This window comes from Chlamydotis macqueenii, chromosome 1, assembly GCF_036417535.1.
Source record: "Chlamydotis macqueenii isolate bChlMac1 chromosome 1, bChlMac1.mat, whole genome shotgun sequence".
Classification (NCBI taxonomy): domain Eukaryota; kingdom Metazoa; phylum Chordata; class Aves; order Otidiformes; family Otididae; genus Chlamydotis; species Chlamydotis macqueenii.
Genome location: NC_141556.1, coordinates 197,418,299 through 197,438,339, shown reverse-complemented (window position 1 = coordinate 197,438,339; position 20,041 = coordinate 197,418,299). Strand labels below are relative to the sequence as shown.

The 20,041-nt window shown below is 42.7% G+C and overlaps 1 protein-coding gene across 3 annotated transcripts in view; it reads right to left on the bottom strand.

The window, feature by feature from the left end:
- Positions 1-20,041, bottom strand: part of ARHGAP20 (Rho GTPase activating protein 20) — a 65,223-nt gene that overhangs the window by 34,091 nt on the left and 11,091 nt on the right. For all 3 annotated transcript variants that reach the window (XM_086742403.1, XM_086742411.1, XM_086742418.1), the window contains one exon: positions 248-418. In XM_086742403.1, the coding sequence (XP_086598529.1) occupies positions 248-418 (171 nt within the window). The remainder of the gene's footprint in view (positions 1-247; positions 419-20,041) is intronic.

Below are 20,041 nucleotides of genomic sequence, written 5' to 3'. Positions count from 1 at the left end.
AATGCAAGCAATATATTCAAGAACATCTGATACTTCTTTAAAATGTTGCGTCCTAGAATTTATCTATGCCCATGGGGTTTTCCAAAGTGCTCAAAGAGATCAGGCATCCAACATTCATTGACCAAACAAAAACATTCCTTATGATTTAGGGAAGACTTGCTACTAAAAAAGCATTATGGAAATCCATGTTACGGTCTGCTGAGAAAAAGGGCTGCTCTAGGAGCAGTGCCTGAGGTCCCATACTCACTTCGACTTGGCAACAACCAGAAGGTCTGTGAAGAGGAAAAGGTGTCGCTCCTGGGTTTGCAGACCTGTCTTCAGCTGCACGTGGCCGTCCAGGATGAACGTTCGGTTGTGGCACATGAAAGACTGCACAAGGGGACATGCCTCCGGACTGATGGGGGAGAAGCAGCCTTCCCTACAAAAGGAAATAAAGGGAATAAAGGAAAGCAAATCAGCCAATTGCCCATAAGTGAGAACCTAACAGCGATTTCCCACACCTGCTGCCAAAAGGCAATTCATTTGACCACATTTCGGTGAAAGGTGAGAGGGAAAATGAAGATAATTCACAGTCCAATTCTGACACAACATTTGTTAGGGACTGTCCTCGCTGAGTCTTATACAGCCGAAGCACATGGATAGCATTTAGCAAAGGACAATAATTTAAATATGGCACTCTCCATTTTGTCTATTTGTATTTGTATCCCTCTGTATTGAAGGACTGGTGAAAATACTGCACCTTCTGTAGGTACTCCATAAAGAGAGAGGAGATGTATGCATGACGAAGAGATAACTGCACACCTGCCTTGGTGAGAAGAGGACTCATATTTGGGATTAAGAGCTATTTACAGAAATTATTCAGAACCAAAGATAAACATAAGCAGTTTTGCTAGAGTCAGACCATGCACTAGATGCAACATGAGAAGAGGATGCTCAGCCTCTCCCAGCACATGACCCACAAGCATTCAGGTAAGCTCCTGTTGCAGGGTTTGGTGGTGTGACAGGAGCACAGCTTTACTGCTCTGTGGCTGTGCTGCGTAGGGGCTGCTGGATAATCCAAACCCAGGTCTATGTGGGGCAGATCAGATTCCCTCCTGGAATCATAAAATCACAGAATGGTTACGGTAGGAAAGGACCTTTCAAGGTCATCTAGTCCAACCCCCCTGCAAGGAGCAGGGACTTCTCCAATGAGATCAGGTTGCTCAGAGCCTCATCCAACCTGGCCGTGAATGTTTCCAGGGATGGGGCATCTACCTCCTCTCTGGGCAACCTGTTCCAGTGTTCCACCATCCTCATTGTAAAAAATTTTTTCCTAATATCAAGTCTGAATCTACCTCCCTCTATTTTAAAACCATTACCCCTCGTCCTGTCACAACAGGCCTTGCTAAAAGACACTGCTCTTTTCTAAGGAGGTATTGAGTAGGCTGCAGTTCAAGGTTACTGATGGTGGAGATGTGATTCCCTAAACCCCTCCTGATCTAAGTGTCCTGCATGGCATAAAGTAGTTGAATAGTTATTGAAGCAGAAATGAGAGCTTCTCTAGCACAATGGTCAGCTCACTCACCCAAACAGGATATCCCTAGTTTCTGAGCCTTGCCCTAACAAATGTCTATTTATATGGAGCCAAACTGAATGAATATGAAGGTCTGAGGGGAGGACACTCCTTCTTTAGGGCTCTCTAGAAGCTAGTTGCAGGTCAGGCTCTCCCTTGGAAAGTGAAGGACATGGCTTCAAATTCTCCCAGAGAGGTGAGAAAACTCAACCTAGGTCTCCTACACCCTGGTGGACCTTAAATAATGAATTTCTGGGTTAGAACCAGGAGCCATCAGCATCTTTACTCATTGTTTTTAAATGTAACTTTTCAATTATTTTCTTTCCCTAGAGGTGCCTCCAAATGAGCCACTTCCCTTGGTTGAACTACTCAGTTCAATTTTTATTCAAATGTATTTACTTTTTTTTTCTTGCTAAAAAAAGAGAACAATTAAGCTAAAACTTGGCAGGATCACCATGGCAAGGAAAAGTTGAAGTGAGCAGCTTTATGATTATAGTTTAGTTGTGGTCCCACTGGAGTGGATGATAAACACCTAACAACTTTGCTGGGAGAGGAAATGGACCTTACACAGTGAAAGTCACAAAACAACTGTGAGACATACGAAAGAAAACAAGAAAAAGCAGATAAAACCTTCACAGAAGGTCATAAACCTTCCTGCACCTCTCCTAGACCCTGGCTGATTCCCAGCCCTCTTCTCCTTGATGCCTGTGGTTGGATTACTCGGGAAATTATTTAGGAAATCCTGACAGCTGGGAGAGAAAGGATAAGCTCTGAGATTGGCCTACATTAGCAGGACACACTTTCACTGGTCTGTAAGGAGCTGGTGAGGATCTCTGTCTGCTGGGGAGAACCCTGTTTGGCCTTGGTTTCCCCTTTCTGGCTGGGAGCTTGGGTTTTTAAAATCATTCCTCAACTTAATTTGTCTTAAACTGTGTCTTAAACTTGTCTTTCTTTACCTGATTGAAATCATACTGAAGTGTCTGCCGCCACTGACTGTCCTGTAGGTTCAGACTCTTGTGTCTCCGTACAGGCAACTCTATTTGACAATTCCTTGTACATTTTCTGCATCCTGATTTGTAAGCTCAGGAACCTCCCAAACTAAACTAAGCAAAACCTTCGCCACACCTTCGCAAATGGAGGTGTAGCAGGTTTCTTAATGCCAGCAGGGTCAAGCAAATCTAACTTGGTTTTAGAACAAGAAAATGAAATAACATATATCAGTTATTTTAACAAAATCTGACTTTTGATCCAGTGCCTTTCAAGTGTATCTATCATCTGAACTCTAATAAGCACTCCCACATGCTTTAATAGAGTTTACCTGATAAGCCTTATTAAAAAAAAAAAAAACAGTGAAAATACTTTCTTCCCTTGAAACAAAGTGGAAAAAAAATCAAAGCCATTAATTCAATCAGAACCTTCTAAAGCCCCAGGACAAAGGAACATGCAGGAAATTCACCAGCAGTGACAAAAATATACTTTGGAAAGCATGCTTTTGATCCTCTCAATTAATGTTCCATTGTTACAAGACATGAATGAAATCCAAGTTTTGTTACATTGAAGAAAATGCAGATCAGCTATACCCTCAGGTGTAAGGATTTATGTAAGGGAGATATTTTCGGAGTTCAGTTTTTAATGGCTCACCAGTTTTCCTGGCCATTAAATGGGTTTAATTTTGAAAAAGTGCTAAGAACTCAAATACTGATTCTCTGAAAATTCCTTTTAATAAAATTATGCAAAACTCAGTACTTAAGCTGACATGATTTCTGATATAATTTTAAAAGTAAAAGTCGGTGATGCAAGGCCTTCTCTGGTTTCCCTGTGTTCTCCTAAAAGTCATTCTATGATTAACACATGTAAAAACCCCACAAAGTAATATCTTTCCAGTTTGGCAGAAAAAAAAAGCCATCATCCCGGTTTGTTAAAACGGAACTGTGAACTGATTCCTGAAAGATGGGGATATCCTGCAGAGTCAGCGGTCAGTCATGTCCCACTTTGTGTAGAAGCAAGGCTGATACTGAGGTTTAGATGACTTTGCCATGGTAACTCTCTAGTCTCAAGTGGACATTTCTTACTAAAAGTACCATTTTTGGGGTCTGAAATTTCCATGTGTGGTTTTAATCAAGGAGTAAATTCTGTAATTTGAGGATATCTACGGATATATTCTTGAGTTATTCAGGAAAAGACTAAAATCACTAAAATCACTGTACTAGCTGAAATTAGCAGAAAGATAATTGAAGATTTTTCTCCTGACATTTCCAAAACCTGAATTTTTACACCTATTATTTTTCAAATTAATCAAAATAGGCATTTTGTGGCTATTCAAAAGATACAGTGATTTAAAAGAAGTCTTCAATTTTGTAGGTGTAATCTATGAAGCTGAAATTCAAAGTAGTCAGCCAAACACTGAAAAACACGTTCCTGTTGCATTCAGTGTGAAAGCAAACACATCACTGCTCACTTCATCAATCCTATATTTACCAGAAACCACAAAAGCACAAAAAATACTTCTTCTTCCTCCTGCAGAGCTTCCTTGGGGTTTCTCAGTAAAACTGATACCTGAATGGCATGACCCCCAAAATATTTATTCTTGGTGATGGAGATAGAGATGTCAGCTTTATTCTCTATTTGTAGAGAAAACACTTAAAGAAATAATACTTTCCAAAGAAGAATTTAACAGTCCATGTAAAGTGATTACTAAATTCATGATCCAAATGTCATTTATGCCAATGGGAAGCTTTCCCTTGATTTCAGTTGATGGTGACTTCAGCCTACCTATGACTTATACTGAGCTATAAGATGCCTCTGGGAACAATCTGTTCCAAGGTACCTAAAATGGAATGAGCTATTGCAGGTATCTCAGCTGTAGGACATCCTTCTCACAGTGAGACTGCTCATGCTCCATCCTATATCTCAGGCTGTTGTTTTGGTTATTGTTCTCTCCCAGAACTTCTCTCCGCTGATGATATCTCTGCAGCCACAGAAGTCAATTTCCTCTTATGATGCAGCACCAGTGCTCTCTGCATGACTGATACCTATTGAAATAAAATATCATTTTGCTCCTTAACCTCTGAAGTCCTTCTCAAGAGGTAGGTGGGAAATGCACCTTTTCATTAGCAAAGCAGTAAAATGGCAGCTATTCAAAAGGCTGAAATCTGAGTCAGCCCAGCCATATGAGAGGCTGAGCTTGGTCTGTCAAACCCACATATGTAATACCTTTCCAAATTCCTCTCACAGTGCATAACTTAGCCTATACTCATTTCACACATAGGTACCATAAGCAAAAATACTGCATGCTTATGCCAGTGCTGAAATCCAGGTAAGGACCAGAAGCTCTTTCCAGTTTTGTGCCTACACACATAAAGCTTGCAGTTTGCGGCTTAAACCTAACCTTGTTTTGGCTACAGGCTAGAGAGACCACCAAAGCAGAGCACACGCCAACTCTCCTCATGGTGTTCAGAGACAATAGACTTATTTTGTGTATCTCAAAGGCCACTTTTGGACGGCTCCAAGGAACCAATACTTTACCTTTTAGGAAAAATAATGCCAATGAATTTTCAACTTCAGCATCTCTCAGTAAAGCATTTACCTTGCCATCACTGAGTCACATCATCGGGCGAGAGCAACCCACTGAGAGAAGTACGAGCTCTTCACCTCCTTTCAAGGCTAGTGAAAACAGCAGCTAACTGCACAGTAAGAAACGTCTGCAGCCCCGCACACATTACAGATTTTTGCCAAAATGGATTTATCAGTTAGGGACATCATGTGATTTGTGGCCAGCAGAGATATTCTCAAAAGCAAGTCTGATATAGAAGTTAAGTTCCTTAATTTTCTTAATAGAGCTTATATTGGAAATAAGGTAACAGTATTTGCACTTTTTTTTTCCTGTGCCTCCTACTCAGACTCTTAAGCTCCTAAAAATTCCTGTGAGAAGGAACTTCAGTAGCAGCTTAATAGATGCTTGCTTCCTACTTTTGCTAATGAGGCAGGCCCTGCTAACTGCAGCTTGGAAGCTAAGATGGTTTACTGCTGCAAATCCTTTAACACATAAGACATATTACCCATATCGTGTGGCTAGAGGGTATTTTGCATTCAAGATAATTAACTTAATAAGCTATTTAGAACAATTCTTTAACCAACCAAAAGAAAAGAGCTCAAATTTGGTGTGCAAGAGCTCCAAGTCTCTCCTGAGATAAGGTGGGAAAAAAACCCCAAACCTGTAACACAGCAGTGAGTACTGATCTGCCTTGCAGGGCTGCTTATAGTGCACTCAAGTGCAATATTAATATTTCAGAACTTCAACACCTATCTAATTTCATCCTAAACGATAGTTTGGACATAGCTTGTACCGTATCCTAGCCAACTTGACAAAATCATGGTAACAGACCATCATGTTCTGTATGCTAGAAGAGTGAAAAATGAAGTGAAAGAAAAGCTTTTCTTGTGCACTGAAACCAAATGCCCAAGCTTGGAACTGAACACAAGACAACAGGGATGGTCCTGTTCATGCTGCTGATGAATTTAGCCTCTATCATGCTGAAGCTCATTAAAGCACATGGCTTGAAAAGTGACTTCCCATGCTAGAAAGGCTGGGGAGAGGAAGGAGGCTACAACTGCTTTACACACAGCAAATCTACTTCCGAAATTTATCAGCCAGAGACTTTGTCTTTGAAGAACAGCTGTGGAACAAGCAAAGTCCCATGTAGGTACCTGATCATTTGCCAGACCAGCTGTAGATGGAAAGGGGCAGAAACTGGGAGATACTACACGGTTCTGCACATTAATGCTATCTAGCTGGAGATGTCCTTGTGACATGGCTTCTGGCTTGGCACAAACTCACAAACCATTTATAGACAGAGTAAGGAGCTGAAAACAGGGATGCCAACAGCCAGGCCCGGTTCCCATGACACACTCAGCCCACTACTGCTGTCCCCATGACCTGCTTGGCATGGCCACCCGAAGATCTGCTGGCTTCAGCGCTGAGCACTCGCCGCTCCTTTCGCCATGAACAAGGCTCCATGCAGACAAGGCTCACCCACACGGAGCAATCTGCAGCTTAGAGCCCTATTTAGACAGGCAGAATATATCTTTTAAAAAATCCTCGGCATTCTTAAAGGTGCTAACTAGTTCCCACTGTCACTGCCTTCTTGCTAAGACCAGCGCCCTCGGCGAGTCACCCACGTGCTCAGGATCTTTCCACTTCAACTACTCATGATTCAGAATATGCATTTCATCTAAGTTTATATTATATTTTATTTTAATAAATAATAATTATACCTGGAGGGTGAAAGTAAGCACAAAAAGTATCAGCCTGGAGGGTAGGAGTGTTTTCCAGGAAAGTGGCAGTTAAGATACGGGCCGACACAAAGTTAGCACGCTGTTGTAATCTTATGCTGGCTATTTATAGAAGGGACTTGGATAGGCAAGCATAAAACTCTCTTAATCACATGGGCTGCCAACCCATTTCTGAAAATCTGCTGTCAACTTGATCCCTGCTATGCTAAAGGAGCTTCTTTCTGAGGATGCTGGGCATGTTTGCTTGTTGTTATCTATGGTTGATCTTATACAGTTGAAGCAGCACTTTCTGAAAACAGTGCAGCATTCCAGAAATAGCAAGTCTATTTTCTGCAGCACTCCATTAAAGTCCCCTAGGCCATCACCATTGCGTACAGTACAATGAAACAAGTGAGATCTGCTCGGTTTTTCAAAGAGCATTAGTTACTGAGTATTAAAATGCTTGCTCCTACTTTGTAGGTGTGCTTTACTGGTTGAAACTTCTTTTTTATGAGTAATGTATTTGAAGAGATCCGAGGCAGTCACCTCTCTCCCTCGTGTTTACCTTTACAGACTGCGCCTGTAGCTCTCACAGGAAGCCTTCGGCCCCAGTTCCCAGCCTCCAGCACAGGGCTGTCCTCACTCTACCCGCGCAAGCGGCTGGACCTCCGTAAGCTGCAGCAGCAAACACTGCACCCGAGACAAAGCAGGGAGTCCCAAGAGGGTCAAAGAGCTTTCGGATCAAAATGCACTGCAACCCCCTCTCCAGCACAGGCAAGGCAAGCACAAGCCTGGACAACAGAAGGAAGATTAATATTAATAGAGACTGGGAGAAAGTTTTGCTCAGATAAATAGATAAATTTACATTTTAGGGCAGAAATCAGAGCTACCACATATATTTAAGGAAATCAGGTACCACTCAGTCTCCTGCTTCTAAAACTCAGTGTACACATTTTAATTCAAAATACATTGAGAAAATATTCCAACTTAAATTATTCTACGATTCTAAAGATTGTGTTGTAATTATCTGAAATGATCTTTGCATGATGTCAAAATCTTATTAAAAGTAATAAAAAAATATTATGATGAATAACATGGTTTACCCTAAATGTTCAAGGTGTCGAGGCACGTAACTGTATTATTTTTCTGTAGTCTTCCAAAAATCAGTAAACGATTAAGGCTTGCAGTAAAATACCACATAGCTGTAGGGTAAAATGCATCATTAAAAAAAAAATCCTCACACATTTCAGGATGGAAGCTTGGCAGCTTAACTGAAAACAAGCTGCACTTAAGTAATATCTACATCGCCAAAAGGACAATATTCTCTGCAGAGCAAATATGTACTACAGCATGGTGGATGGAGACAGGAAACAGGCTTGTGGTTTGGTTTGCTTCCAAGGTTTTTTGTTTTATTTAAAAAAACAGCTGCAAGGTGTTTACTCTGAAAATTTAGCACAAGGGCAAAATTCTCTATTGGTATAAATTAGCACCACACGTTTCAGTCATATTTTGCCTATTTCCATGAGAAAATACTTCAGTGCAAGTTATTTAAATCCTACTGAAAAGCTGTTGCAGTGTGGGTGTCCTCCAATCCTGCCATACAGCTCTGCTAGCAATCAACAAGTTCAAGGGGTTTTGATCCAAGTTCCCCTGAGCAAGGTAGAGGCTTGGGGCAGGACATATTTATGTGCAGAAGTCAATAAAACCTTTTTTGGCCTTTGGAAGAATCGATCCTCTGTTCCCCACTGCAGTTCCCACTCATTTTTACTGAGTGACCTAGCACCACCACCTTGAGTTGCTCTACCATTTCAGTTGCACCAGGGAAATGCTATTTCAGGTATTGTCTACCTAGACAAAGATTTTTGTTGTTCAGATGAAAAAAGTCACAAATAAAAGTGACGAGGGAAGCAGAGGGAGAAAACAGGAAGAGCAAAATGCAAAAAAAAAGGCCAAAACTTAACACTCCAGCACTGTAGATCTGCATCATGGTTGTCTCGGCCTTGTGGAGCTTCTCATGGTGTACAAGAAGTCTGGAGGCACAGGCTACCTTTGCCACTTTCACCCCAGCTCCTTCCTACCCATTCCAAGGAGGCACACAAGAGAGCACTCTGGGATCTCAGTTTCACCAGTGTCCCCCTAGGAGGATCCAGTATTATGTCAGTAGCCTGAAGGGATAAGGTTTCTGTCCTACCTTATTTTTGGGGGGGAAGCAGTAATCACTGTTGAGACATTTAATCCCACTTAATCACAACTGGGACATTTAAAAACCTTGCTTAATTCCATTGATTTTGAGTTACCTCACGGACAAAACTAACTTATCTTCCAAAACAGTGTTTCAAACATCTTCTTGCAAGCTGTATTAAAAGAGTTCAGCGTTGGTCATGTAATAGCCAGGAATTCTGGGCTACCAAAAAAAGCCAGGACATGCTGCAGACCTCTGCAGAAACAGGTTATTTCAAGCTGAGGTGCACATGAGAAAAGATTGGTGTGGGCATCTTTAGAAATCCCCTCTGGAACATCACGCATGGCTGTCAGTGAGCCCATGTGTGAGTATCTGCCTACCCTGTTGTCTGCAGCTACGTGTTACGTAGGCTGTAGATGGGCAAGAACAAGGCACTTGTGTGACCGTGTCCTTTTAACAGGGAAACAGCATTCTCTCGGTGACTGCCTAGGTTTATTGCTTGTCAGTCACCTCACACAATTATTGAGTAATACCAGGGGGGCTGCTCATGGTCTCTCAAAGTCTTATTGCTGAACAGTCGTTCCCCTGTAGCCTCTGATTTTCCCATTCTTCAAGAAGGAATTCAGCTAGGCTCTTCCCTTCCTCAGCTCATAACACCTGGGTAGACTCTGCAGTCAGGCAACAAGGAGCTTTAAGAAAAACAAATGCATTCAAAACAGTGCAGGACTTCAAATATGTGGCCAGGTAAAGCAAATCTGAAATTCACCAGCTGCTGTTCCCTGATTGCCATTTTTTTCAGGAGAAAACTTTCTGATTATAAACAAAGTAATCACATACAAAGTGACCTATAAATAGCTCCAAGCACTGCCTTTAAAAGATAAGCCCCTTCACCACGCTTTATCCTCCCGCAAGCTGCAGCTCTCATTGAAGCCGCCGCTGCCTGGCCTTGCCTATATCCCCACAACTGCAGGACACAATGGGGTGAACTCCAGAAAGCTCCACTGCAGATGTGAAGGGAGAATCTGCCCAGCTCTCATACTGGCTTAAGTTTTTAAGGATCGTTTCCCTATGAGGGATGACCGATACGAGTGCCACACAGAAGGTGGGATTGTCACTTCGCTGCACCTGTCCCAGCTGTAACAGGAACAAATCTGGCTTTGGTTTGCCTCAAGGGCTTTAAACCATATTTTGATACTAGTACTACAGCACAGGAATTATCCTATTACAGTGAAGAGATTACTTGATATGCCTGCTGCTGCCAGCTATTGCAAGTGTAATGACCCAGATTCCTTACGAACAGCCAGCAGACAAATTAGTTGCAGCCACAAGCACCTGTTTGCTCTCCTATAACTAACGGCCTACATATTCAATGAGTTTTTCACATAGCTACTCCAGCAGATTAGCTAGAGGTTTCTATTCCACCAGTGACCTGAGTGGGAGAAAAAAAGCTGTTAGAGGATTTCCCACATCCCTGCACATGATCGCAATTACTTTACGTAAGGGAGAAGCGGGCGCAGGCCGGTTACCTGCAACGAACGGCAGCCTGGAGAACGGGGAAACACAAGAGCCTTTCTCATGATGACGTTTTTCCCTATGTTTACTTGAGCCTTTGATACACCAGAAGAGCTTGCCCATGTCTGATTAGTGACCTGCTTGTAGAAATGCATGTCACACTTGGCACACCACCCACCAGGAAACCTGTCCTGCTCTTGGACAGCAAAACTGAGGGGACTGAGTGTGAGGTTCCTTGGTGAGGAGCTCAGCAACCCAATGTGTTTCCAGAGGAGCTCTAACAAATCAGATGCCTTGTAAGATATTGGATACAGTTTTACTACCAGAACAAAATGCAGAGAGGATGGTGGATGAAAACACCTCAGCTCTGCTTATTCATTCAGGTGAAGGTCTTTACCATTCTTTTCTGCATTTTCTGTATAATGCTGCTGTGAAGACCTAGGATGCACAGAGATGTACGGAGATACCTACTCCCAGTGAAAGCAGCCTGCGTTCAGTGCACAGGCTCCCTATAGAGCGCACAAGGATCCAAACAAGCACACTCATCTCAGTACTTACTACCACTTTCAGATAGGGGACAGGACAGGCTTAACACGCATGTGTCAGTGGGTGATATGCAAAAATAATCCTGGGAACAGACATAGGCCTTTTCCCCTCCCAGGTAAATGCTTTTACCATTCATCTACAGAGCCAGGCTTGCTCCTAAGAACACAAGAATTTTGGTCCCAGGAACATCACATGTCTTTCTGCATAGCGGCCCACCTTCAACTGCAGGATGGAGAAGAAAAGTCTCCACTCACTCTCACTACCCACTCCTTTAGTAGTTACATCACTCTTTTGGGAAGGACATGAATTGCCTAAAGAGGCAGAGAGCTGAACCTGGGTGATCCACTGAGAGCACAGTGACTTGAAGGCCAGCAGTTTCACAAGGAGCAGTGGAGGTCTGTGGGGACCTGCCTAAGAAGCAGGCTAGAAAAGCCTAGCATAGCTTACACTAAGCTTGCTTGATGGCACAAACCTTGGTTGCAACAGAGACCATGGTCTCTCCCTGCCAGAATACCTGATGAGCCAGACTTCTGCCCACTTCAAGCCTGATACTGCATATTCGTAAACTATTGCCCTAAACAATTATTAAAAAACACTCCAGAAAAGTGGACTAGGCCAGAGGTTTAAAAGACAGCAACATTTCCAGCTGCTTTTGTGAGGGCCTTGCTCTTGCCTGGACAGATTAAACAGGATCTGTAGACAAGAGAGCTTCTCACAAAGCAGTGTTTAGTTCTTTGACACAGACATGTCCAGTGCTGCCAACAGTCATGCCATGCTGGGATGTGCAAAAGCACAACTCCAGTTGTTTGGGAGATCAGGTAATCACTGAGATTATATTTTTTTAAAGTCATGATTTTAGATTCAGGTATCTAAATTACTCCCACGTCTTGCCCTTGAGCCTTATTATCCTTTATTGGATCTAGCCCCTGGTACTCAAACACTTAAGACACAGAAGAAATCTAAAGACAGACTGTTACTCCCATGGTGTGATTAAAAACTCCTCACCAGCAGTTTTGTGACCACGAGGAAGAAACTGGACTAGGAGACGTGATGCTATATCAGCCAGGAGGAGAGTTCAATGCATATTTAATGCTGGCCCTTGTCAGAGGTGAGAGCACCAGAGGCTGCACATCACCCTGCACATCGTTAGAGGTTTTCTGCTTGTTTACACAAGATAAATGATCGCAAAGCAGTCTGAGTGAGTCGATCTGTGATTTCCTCAGGTATGCTGCTGCCCAAAGTGCTTGGCCAGACTGTCGTTTGGCAGAGATTTTATTGTCTAAAATCAGGGATATACAATGGCTGGACAACAGCTGCATTTTGCCAGACCTCAAGGCCTAATCCAAAAAGCCCCCAAAATGGGCCGTGGCCAAAAGCACATGTGGACAGTGAGACATCTGGACAAGCAGAGTCCTATGCTCATCCCGGTGCCCCTCGCTGTCTTGTCTTAAAACTGTCACAACTATATCCAAAGGGGAATCAGCTTAAAGCACTAGTGTTAAACTATTAGTCATTTATTGTAAAATTAATCCCTCATTTAAACTCCAATCCTTCCAAAACCCTGCTTCCAAGCCTTCCTTCTTTTTACCTCTAGTTCTTTTTCTTTAATAAAAAAGGCAGCACATCTCCAAAAGCCGCAGCTCATTTTGATCTCCAGATGTACAAACATCACTATAAGCCAGTTTGTATGTCATAAATGAAGAACTGATGGGTTTTATCAAAAACAAATATATGCACACATACACACACATGCTCACATACAAAACAAAACAGAAAAAACACAGCGGGGGGAGGGATAGGAATGCCAATCTCTGAGTTAAAAGGCCATTTGAGGCCTCAGAAAGTTCACTTTGTTCCTTGTTAACAGTTAATAAAATTTTATCCCCAGCTATTACTATGTAAAAATAACTTTTGCATTCAAGTACATGGTTTAAGGGAACAATACTCCAGTGTCATAATTAGCTTAAATCAAGCATGAATTAGAAATACTATAAAAATGACAACTTGTACAATATCAAGTTATTCTAATTATATGCAATTGCATTAAAAAGGAAGAGCAATTTGATACAAAATAGTGGGTTTTTTTTTTAAAAAAATCACTATTTTTCATGTGTCCTTTCCATACACAGAGAAATATGACACACTGAGGGGAGAAATCTGGGGAAGTTCTCGTACAGAGATTTCTGCCCATTCAGATTAACCATAAAATGTTAAAACATCATAACTTTTCGTAAAATGGAAAATCTCAGAAAAATCAGAAGTTTTGAGGCTGAATTAAAACTAAAAATTAAACCCAGAAGCAAATAACTTTTCATCTGCTTTGTTGTTTGAGTCTTTAGGAACAGGATTTTCCCTCCGTCTTGATGACTAGAAACTTGATTTCTAATGAAACTGTGATTTTTATAACCACATGACTCCTGGAGCTGGAGCTTTATGGAAAAAGCTATGAAATATCACAAGTTAAGATAAAATGAGCAGTGCCTGTACTTAGTCCCTCACAATGCGACACACTACTTTGTGGGATTTTGCCCTTTTTCTTCCTTTCTTTCATAAAATGGCTCTTCCGTATTCTTGAGCATATCGGAGTCTCTCAGACAAAGGGCTGTAAGATGAGGAGCAGAGGACACAGAGCAGCCCCTGGGTTGCTGCCACTTCGATTCGCACCTGGGGGAACCAGTCTGACAATAGTGACAGCCCTTGTGCTTCCCAAAAAAACCACGAGCCCTGAGGCTTCAGAAAGACTGCCTTGCAAGGGCTCCCTTCCATGGCATGCCTCTCCCTAAGGGTGAACAGAGGCGTTTAAGAGCCCTCATCTCTTGTGACCACACCATTTGGGTGGCCAAGGGCATGGGGAGGAGGCTTTAGAAATGTTGTTTCAGTTGTATGTGTGCATGCGCAGTGTTAGCCACCCAGCCCCCCGCCACCTGAGTCGGCCTCTGACGAGCCATGGGGTGGCAGGGCTGCACCAGGGAGTAACCCCCAGGGAGGGCCTTGGCCTGACAGCCACTTCTGCCTCGAACACTGTAAATCTTCCCCTGCTGCCCGCGGCACCAGTTTCAGAGTGATTTGTTACCCCATTATCCTCTCCCCTCATGTCCCTTTTGCAGCCTTCAAGGAAACCCCCTCCCACTCAAACTGCGACACTCACATGTGAAATGGAAGGAGGCTGGGACAGTATCTGGCCATGCTACCTCCCGTCCCCAGTGCCACCACTGCTGGTAGTGTGTAACTGCTTCGGAGGCAAAACCCCCCACTGATCGCTCATGTAAGGCACACACAGAAATGGGCACACAGATAAATGGGCACACACACAACATGGCAGTCTTTGTCTCTCAAAGCCCCTCAGGTTCAGCCACAAGGCATCATCGGTCTCACACCATCCCAGGGCCGTGCCCTTTGGCAGAGTGGCCCTGGGCCATGCCCCATGTGCCACCAGCAATGGCACCATCAATCAGCCAGGCTGTGGTGACCCTGGCCAAGGGTCCCACTCCTCTGCATGACAGGTTTTGCTGTGGTGACTGATAGGGACAGACACCCTGGCAGCAGGGTGGCCTCAGCCAAGTGGGTGCTGTTCCTGCCCTGCAAACCAAGAAAAGCTGTTATGGTCCCCTGGGGGCTGCATGAGAGCAACACCCACCTACACCATGACAGCCAAGGGGACAGCCTGCGGCATCTGTGCCCATAAAGGTCTCCTCCTGCAACAGCCAGTAAATAAAATGGCTGTGGAGCACGACAGGGTGGCAGGCGCTCCTGCTCGATGCCCCTGTACTGTACCGAGGTGCTGAGCCTCACTACCCAAATGCGCCTTGTGGAGATTATTTTGCTAGGCGAAATTATTTGCTACCATGGAAACCAGTGAAGAATGAGCAAAATTATTACAATCGAAATGCCTACTTAGCAAGTTAGTTACTTGCAATGAACTTTTATTCCCTTCCTCCCCGCAACTGGATTTGCCTGAAACACCAAATACTCATCTTCCCTGTGAAAAAGAGACAGTTAAGGCCTTCTGGCAATTTACATTTATTAAAAGTCTCTATTTTTGTCTTCATCTAGTCACATAGCTTGGATCATCCACATATCTTCTGACTAAAACCCTGAAAACACAATGTCCAAGACTTTGGGAACACTCTGTATTTGACTAGCGCCAAGTGGAATGTATTACTAGATTACACATATGATCTTCGTTATCTGGGATATTTAGCATTTGGCACAGGAGCCCTGGAAGATAACATGCCAGAATCACTTACTGTGCATTGGGAGAAGGAAGAGCAGCCTCTCCGTGAATGGCACAACACTGCTTCCACATACAGAAGGTGAAAAAACGCCTTGGAAACTTGTGAAATCCTCAGTTTTTACCTTTAATTTCTTCAATCTTAAAAGCCAAATAATAAAATTGCGTGGGGGTGGCTGTTTAGTACTTCCTTTTCAGCTTCTTTAAAGATTTGTTCATAAAACCTTTTAAAAATTACACTTAATTTTTTAAAAACAGCTTCTGCCTCTAGCTTACACCAAAATAACATCATAAACACACTTCACACTGTAATAAAGAGTAGTTTAATTACCAATATTTTAACACCTTTAGTGTGTAGAGATACATATCTCTAAATAGTCATGCAGACTCAGAAATTCTGAAATTATATTAATAAGTTTCACCATGCAAAAATATCCCTTTCAAAGATCTGGTGAGGCATGCATTAGGAAAAGGGAAGCTGCCAGAGACTGTAGCACAGAATCTGGCTGTCCTTGTGAAGCATACAAGATGTGAGCAGAAGTGTGCCAATGCAGAGCAGAAACTTGGTAACTTGGGCTTTGTTACAGGTGAAAATTGTTTTGAGAGACAGCAGAACAAAGGCTGAAAATTTCATAGAATCATAGAATGGTTTGGGTTGGAAAGGACCTTAAAGATCATCTAGTTCCAACCCTCCTGCCATGGGTAGGGACACCTTCCACTACATGAGGTTGCTCAAAGCCCCATCCAACCTGGCCTTCCGCACTTTCAGGGATGTGGCATCCACCACTTCTCTGGGCAACCTGTTCCAGTGCCTCACCACCCTCACAGTAAAGAGTTTCTTACTTATGTCTAATCTAAACCTATCCTCTTCCAGTTTAAAGCCATTACCCCTTGTCCTATCACAATGATGTCCCCTTGTCCTATCAGGCCCTCATCGAAAGTCCCTCTCCAGCCTCCCTGTAGGCCCCCTTTAGGCATTGGAAGGCCACTATAAGATCTCCCGGGAGCCTCCTCCAGGCTGAACAGCCCCAACTCTCTCAGCCTGTCCTCATAGGAGAGGTGCTCCAGCCCGCTGATCATCTTTGTGGATGATCTCCTCCGGACTCGCTCCAACAGGCCCATGCCATTCTTACGTTGGGGGCTCCAGAGCTGGATGCAGTACTGCAGGTGGGGTCTCACCAGAACAGAGTAGAGGGGCAAAATCACCTCCTTTGACCTGATATTTCTTTTAATGCAGCCCAGGATGCGGTTGGCCTTCTGGGCTGCAAGCGCACATTGCTGGCTCATGTTGAGTTTCTCATAGACCAGCACTCCCAAGTCCTTCTCCTCAGGGCTGCTCTCAATCCATTCTCCACCCAGCCTGATTTTGTGCTTGGGATTGCCCTGGCCCACGTGCAGGACCTTGCACTTGACCTGGTTGAACTTGATGAGGTTTGCATGGGCTCACTTCTCCAGCCTGTCAAGGTTCCTCTGGATGACACCCCTTCCCTCCAGCATGTCGACCATGAATCACAATTCAATTCGGCTTGAAACAAGTTTTATTATTCTATATGAATTATTTTGAGATGACAGGACTTCATGCTTAAACACAGGCCCCAGACATTTCTGTTTCAAACCCATAATTCATGTTGCACTGAACTATATCATTAAGTAAGTTGTACAGTTTTCAGGACATCAAGAAAAAGTAAGAGGAGAATTACAAGTGCAGAACAGGTCCAGGCCCAAATATAACTAACCTGAATCCTTTTCTGATTTCATACACATTAATGGAGTTAACAACTGAACTTATTTTTCCTCCATCTGAGTATCAGCCAAGAAAAATATCAAAAGCTTATTTTTCCAATGTATTTCTAGAATAACTTTGCTCAAAGTACTTCCAAAGAGGACATCTGATGATGTGAAAGAGTCCTTACATGCCTGTTCATCACTATTCTGTGAGGAAAGAGAAACTGTACAGACACTAGGAAGAGAAGTAAGAACAGGAGGCATTGAATACTCTGCATAATTTCATCTCTTGGAAGTATGGGCCCAAATTCCACCACAGTATCTGTACTGTTTACTATGTTCCTCTACTGTCTGCAGTTACAGTCGAGTGAGGCAGGGATTACAGCATGGTTGCACATCTGTGCACCACCGTGCCATACACCCATCCCAGAATTCTTCTGTAGGTCAAATATCCTGAAATTCTGTTTATATGACTGACATGGCAAGGCAAGATTTGTAACAAAGGCTTAACTTCCATTAAACCAAATGATATAGCCAGAGAAAAAAAAAAGACAAGCTTTTAAGCATACAAAACTTTCAGATCTGCTTCTTTTTCAGGACAGAAGAAGAGGACAATGGCACAAACAAGCGTCTGCTTTTTCCAGCTAAATCATCTCACTTCAGTTACATGCTCAGGCCATCACAGCAACAACATCACTACTATTAGAAAACCTTAATAATCTGAATTCTGTTTTCCCATTCTTAAATACGTTATTGCAGAGGCGTTATCACGAGACATTCTGCTACCAATCGGCTCGGCCTTGGCCAGCAGTGGGTCCGCCCTAGGCCTGGCCAAGTCCCCTGAACAAAGGGGAGCGACTTCTAGCAGTTTCCTACAGAAGCTACCACCTTAGGCCCCCCCCTACTAAACAAAACCACGACAATGCTAAATAGCCATCTCCAGATGTCACATTAACAAACTTTAAAATGCCCCAAAGTGAGTGCCACCACATTTTATGAAAGTGCCCTGTATATAAATCAAGGGCACCTGACATATAAAGTGGTATAAAAATATGAACTGACTTGTGCTTCTAAGTATTTCCTGCCCTTTTAAACTTTGCACTTGTTCATTAATTTCAACAAATACTGAGGTGAGCCAGCTGCTGAGGTGAGAGTATTCATATAAATCCCTCACAGATGTTTTCTAACTTCAGAGAGGAGCTTTATTATCTACAAGTCATTAATCAACCATTAACAAGTAAGTGTTATGGAGTTCTAGTATTAAGGTTTACTGCCAGAGGAGAATAATGGATTTTGCAGGCTGGCTGTGTCTACAAGAAGGGGAACTAAGAGCTGAGACAGGTCTGAGATAAAACATTTGGAGGAGATTAGAAAACATGAGAAGTCATTTTGTTGCTCTTCAGCTCGCCTTAAGAGAAAACACTTCACAAGAGTTAAGCATTTACACAACAAACTGAGTGGAAAGTTAAAACTCATCCATCAGTTTGGTGATGAAGAGGAATGTGTTTTGCACAGCCAAACAAGGAAGTCAGGCACAGGTGAGAATTACTGCTCCTATGAACAATAATAAACACAATCCAAAGTGTTACTCTCTAACTGATAGACTGTGAAGCTACAAAATCACCTGCTCTGTCTCCAGGGTCCTCAGACTTCATCCAAAACCTCTCACTACAGCCACAGACTTCAGTGAGGTCACTAAATTGTTGCCTGCCACAGGCAGAGGACAGACATGACTGAGGCCGGATTCATCAGTGGTGAAAGCAGTAGGGTCCGTCGGGTAGGCAAAGCATTGCCGTTACTGCCGAACTGGGCAACACTTTCCCCTCTTTAGTCCTCTCCAGCACAAAATTTCTGCCAACGCACCTTACCAAAAAATTCTTCCAAACATTAAATCTGGAAATAATTCCAATCCGCGCTATACAAGCAAGACATATTTACACTTAAGAAAGCGTAAAATTCTTAGGTGAAAATGTACATGCTAAGTATTATCCCACTCAGTGTCTCTCCATCTATGTCCAATTTCTGATACTTATGGAGCAGACAACAAAATAAACAAACAAAGAAACAAAAGTGGAATCGAAGAAAAATGTTAATGTCTGAACTCCATCAGGCAGTTGACAGAAGACTGAAATATAAGCATTGAATATAGTTCATTCTCTTAGTATCAAGGAGCAAGTCTTAAGGCAGCTTGAAGGGAAGACGTTACGGAGACGTAAATGTATAAACTGCAGGAAACCCTTAAGTCTAAGGGCTGAGAGATCCCACCTCTTGTCCCCTGCACTCTCCAGTTATTGCTGCTCCCCACAGTAAGTCTGTCTCTAGTTTCACAACCTCAGTTACGAACGTGTCATCTATGCCCAAAAGGTGGCATCAAAATTTTGAAAATAGCTACAAACACAACGAAGAAATAATAATAAATGAAGAATAAATATGGTAGTACAGACAATCTAAACAATTTCAGTATTCTCGTGAAGGGTTTATAAAATACCTATTCATCTTATTTTAAAGACCTGGAAACAAATTCAGAGAGAGGCCACAGAAGAAATTTTATAGACAGAACCAGAACACATGTTGCTGGCTCTCAGTTCCAGGCTTAGGCCCCTAGACTACACAAAAAGGTGCAAACGCCTTTAGGAATTCATTTCTAACTTCCCTCTTTCATGTCACAGCCAGCAAAAAGACCTGAAAGTAGTTTCAACTCATTTTCCTTTCCTATTTTGCAACTCTGATGTTTTCACAGGATACTTTCACGGGTTTCTGAAATACTGTGGAATTCTCCATGATGACAAATATGAAACCAGGTATTAGTTAGATCAAACACAAAAAGCTTTCCAAAGCTCACATACTGATTACTTAACACACCACAGAGAAGGAAAAAATATTCCTTACAAAGACATACTTTAATTTCCCTCAATAATGTTTCTTCGTAAAGAGCTCTACGCAGCTGGAAGCATTAACAGCCTACCAGATGGCTTGCTTCTCAATAAACACTTATGTTTTGTAAGCTTAAAGTCTAATGAAC